The sequence below is a fragment of the Bacillus rossius genome, chromosome 1, assembly GCF_032445375.1.
Source record: "Bacillus rossius redtenbacheri isolate Brsri chromosome 1, Brsri_v3, whole genome shotgun sequence".
NCBI classification, from domain to species: domain Eukaryota; kingdom Metazoa; phylum Arthropoda; class Insecta; order Phasmatodea; family Bacillidae; genus Bacillus; species Bacillus rossius.
In genome coordinates, this window is record NC_086330.1 from 262,179,188 (window position 1) to 262,183,678 (window position 4,491).

At 35.7% G+C, this 4,491-nt stretch overlaps 1 protein-coding gene across 1 annotated transcript; it reads right to left on the bottom strand.

Moving 5' to 3' along the window:
- Positions 1-203: 203 nt before the first annotated feature.
- On the bottom strand, positions 204-3,990 carry LOC134527539 (uncharacterized). The gene is made up of 2 exons (XM_063360298.1): positions 3,256-3,990; positions 204-3,169 (listed from the first exon to the last, which is right to left on the bottom strand). The coding sequence occupies exon 2, from the start codon at positions 2,554-2,556 to the stop codon at positions 619-621; it is 1,938 nt and encodes a 645-aa protein (XP_063216368.1). The 5' UTR covers positions 2,557-3,169; positions 3,256-3,990; the 3' UTR covers positions 204-618.
- Positions 3,991-4,491: the final 501 nt, after the last annotated feature.

A 4,491-nucleotide genomic window follows, 5' to 3' on the forward strand; every position in this document is an offset into this window, starting at 1 on the left:
GCCACGACCAGGGGTGCGTTCCGTTAGCGGGAGAGTATACTGGCGGGTGCAGGTCGGGCTTAGGGATGGTCGTCGGTCGGACGACGTCATATATATATATATATATATATATATATATATATATACATTTACACTAATGTGGCTAGTTTATTTTCTTTTCATTGATTTGAAACAAACCCGAACCATTATATCTATTGCTCCAGGGAGTAATAGTATAAGTCAAAAACTTCTATTTTTCAGGAGAGAGGTTTAAAGATTTTAAATTAGTGACAATATCAAATTTCCATTATTTTAAATAAACCAAATGGCTACATATGCTTAGTAAATGATTTATTAGCATTTTACAACAACAATATTTCTTTCTTTATTGCTAAAGATTAAATAAATGACATGTACTGTTAGGGCCCATCATTTACATGACTTATACTGGTGAGAACACTGCAGGTTTAAAGACATGTACTCTTAAGACCATTAATTACATGACTTATACTGGTGAGAATATTGCAGGTTTTCTTAAATTAGATGACACTTTTTGCTAAGAAAATGATTAATTGACAACATTCGTATACTTATTACAAAAACCTTTGGAAGGTAAAGCTCCGGAAAGTGCAAAAATATTCATTCATTGAATTCCTCTATATCAGGAAGTACATCTCTTGCATCCACAGTAGTTTTCAAGTTTAAATAAAAGCTGTGAAAAACTGTGTCTATCAATGGCAACAGCTCCAAGAGATCCTTCTTTTTCTCTTTGGAAATGGCAAGTGTGGAGTTATAACATTTCTTTGGATGTAACAGCTCATCTGGACTGCGGTTCCGTCGTTTTAAACAAATTTCTCTGAAAGGTGCGTCTTCATCAAGTGTGTTCTTAAATTGAATCACTCGTCGTTCTTGAGTGTATCTGAGCCATCTCATCTCAGTCCACTTGAAGGGTTCTCCTGAACTATCCTTCTTTCTAAGAAAGAGACTAGTTTTGTACAGCATAGCAAAATTGAGGAAGTCCTGATGATTAAGTTCTACAACTTCAAATTTGTTTTTCCTTCCAACAGTTCTGACAAGCTGGTACCAGTCATGGGGGTGTGACACAGTGAAGCGCAGTTTTTTCTTCTGCTTTTCTATAAGTGCATGGTCTGTGTCACATTCCATATGACTATGCCCACTCACCATAAATTTATGGTCCACCAACTGAAGATTACATTTCTGTTGCATCAAATACAGAAACATTGCTGCTACATGCGAGTTACGGTTCTGGCCGCCACATGTATCTGAATATAAAATAATGTGCGTTACATCTTCAGGTAACTCAGAAAGCTCTCTCAATACACATGTGGCAACTTGATTTGCTCCACGAGCACCTTCGCCTTCATGCCACATATAACAACGAACAGATGGTTTACTAGTTTCGTGCATAGTTAAATTATACGTCCAGAGCTGTCTTTTGTAAAAAGACACAGACGACTGAACAAAAGGTGTGGGCAAACATTGTTGTAAGTCGAACGTAAAACACCTTTTGCTAGGATCATCTTTAGCAGTTTTCTTGTCGAGATCTTTCTGTAGGTATGCTTTATCAGCTTCTGCATGATGCACAGATATTTCCTGTTTTATATCTTCTTCTTCTGCACCACTCGCTAGCTTCACTTTCATTTGTAATGTGTCACACCTATGACAAGTGTCTACTTTTGGTGCTTTAAAGGCTAGTCCCAAGGACTTAAACTCCCTAGTATATACAGTACGCCCCACAGGATTAGAAGTTGATTCTTTGTAAAATGAGAACATAGTATTCAAATCCAGAAAAGAAGGAAGATACTTCTTGTTGTTTGTTCTTCGCGTGTAATGAGATTCGTAAGAAGGGAATGATTGTATATGCCTTCGAACCTCATCCAGTCGTTCATCAGAAATTGCATTACCAGGTGATGTTTTTCCCCTGTTGTCCTGCTGTGTGATACCAGATGTAGAGGTACTTCTGTTGGTGATTGCAAGAGTTACAAACATTTGTGTCTCATCTAATGTGTTCATAAAACATCCCCTACAAACTTTTTCTCTTTTCCCATTTATCTTAAAATGAAACGTATGTGTAACCATTCTAAATTTCTCTTTATCAGGATTGTAAGCTCTTTTTCTTGATGTTTTGGTTTCCATAGTATCAACAAGGCTGGCAACATATGCTACTCTCCTGTCTCTACTACCAAGAGACCAATATTCTTTAAAAATACTTTCTCTTATGTCTTCAGGAAGTCTCTTTCTACATTCTGCTCGACAGTCTCTAAGAGGTTTCATTACTCTAGCTTTGACAACTTTACCGCTTAAAGTTGTGTATGACACCCCTCTGTTACGGTTTACACACTTTTCTCTTTTTCTTGCTCTTGAAAACCTACATTTTTTCACTTCAGCTTCAATTGTTTGTGTATTGTCTTCTTTTTCTCCGAGACCAGCCTTCCTCTGGCGAGGAACATTAACGGAAACATCATCTTCACTTGAGCTTTTCTCTTCTATCGGTTCATAATCTGGATCAATTTCTCCATTATCAATATTTACTTCTGCAATGTCTTCAGTAACCATTGTATGGAGCACTGTCAAACTTCCATCTCCATTATTACCTATAAGTAAAACAATTATTTTAGCTACAAGCACACAATAATGCCAATGACTTTTAAAAGAATGATTAGTTTTGTATCAACTCTCTTACCTGCCCATGTGTTCCGCGTATTTTCAAGGCCTCTGTCCTCATCAACAACATCATAGGAAAATTCACTCTGTTCATAATGTGGTTCATTTTCTTTATTTCTGTTATTTGCATCTGCAATGTCTTCAATAACCATTGGTTGGAGCACTGTCAAACTTCCATCTTCATTATTACCTACACATAAAAATAATGACGTAAGTATAACCACACAATAAAGCCAAAGACTACAATATAATAATAGTTTTACATCTACGCTTACATGCCAACTCATACTATGTAACTTACTTGCAAGGCCTGTGTCCTCAACAACAACTTCAAATAAAACTTCATCAAGTTCCCAATTGTATGATGAGGTGTTTGGTAGCTGTGTGCCATCAACATTAACGAGTTGTTCTTCAGTCACATTAGAAATTTCTTCATCCATACCATTCGAAATTGTGTTCCTAGTATCTTGAACAAAGACATGATCGTCCTCGTTTGTTTTTCTTTCTGCAATAAATAAACAAATAAAATATGGGCACTATCATAACATGAGAATAACTGCACTATAAAAGCAACATAACTTTTGTCCTTACCTGACCAGTATTCCGCGATATTCACAGTTCCTTTCTCATCTATATCGTCCCTAACCTCAATTCGGTCGTTTGTTACAACAGGTATGTCTTTCACATTTTCAATCACATCTGAAATAAAATAAAAGACAAAAGTAATAATGCAAAAGATTTTACTGCAGTTACAGACATAAATGGAGTACCACACTAAATTTAATTAGCACTTACCTGCATTTAAACTGGAGGTATTCTCTTTAGCTATTTTCGTTTTTACAAGTTCAACAAGTTTTTTTCCTCTGCTATACATTATTTCTCCTACACACTATACATTATAATGTAAAAATCAGAGGAATAGTGAAAAATAACGCAGAATCTTCTACTATTGTTATAACTTTATAAGTTAAATTCTAACCACAACCAACAGCTGGGAGAAGTTGTTCCCAATAGTATAAGTCAGTAAACAAGCAACAGTACCAACATAATTTTGACTTGGGTGTAACAGTATAAGTTGACTTGTACTCTTACACCCAACATAATTTTGACTTGGGTGTAACAGTATAAGTTGACTTGTACTCTTACACCCAACATAATGAACTTTATTTCTCTTGGACTGTTAGGTTCAAATCGTTATTACACTGGAAACAAAGTACAGTAGAGACTTATACTCTTAGACACACATAGTCGGCTACTTAAAAAATACTAATATCCGAAAAAAAAAAATTCAATATTTTGACTTATACTCTTACTCCCTGGAGCCAAAGATATATCAACAAGCCATGGTAACAACAGAAGAGAAATATACAAATTGATCATAAGGTTCTGATTTTTGACAAGGGGGTTAAGCCAAAAGGTGAGGGTGATTACAATGTACTATGTGTACCAGTATGGCGGCTGTTTGTTTACAAATGTTTCAGCTGTAGGTACCCGTATTATAAATTTAATTGGAGAAAAATGTTCAACTCATGTATTATGAAGTTTTTTTTTTGTCTTTTAATATGTAGAAACATATAACCAGTAATATTTTGAACAATTTTTTTCCGGAAAGTTTTACAACATTAGTTTAAAAAAGCAGGCTAGAACAGCTGAAACAAATATAAACACACATCCACCATGTTTGTATGTGAAGATCAGTTTCACGTCTGATGGCTAATGCTCTTTCTGTATCCTTTCCTTATACACTGATGATAACTTTCTATTTATTCCACAAATATTTGCCGTCGCCCGGGTTCTCGTGTTCGAGACTCGGCGGTGTTCCTAGCG

Coding starts and splice junctions, on each gene's coding strand:
- LOC134527539 (XM_063360298.1), bottom strand. CDS start 2,556: ATGGTTACTGAAGACATTGCAGAAGTAAATATTGATAATGGAGAAATT.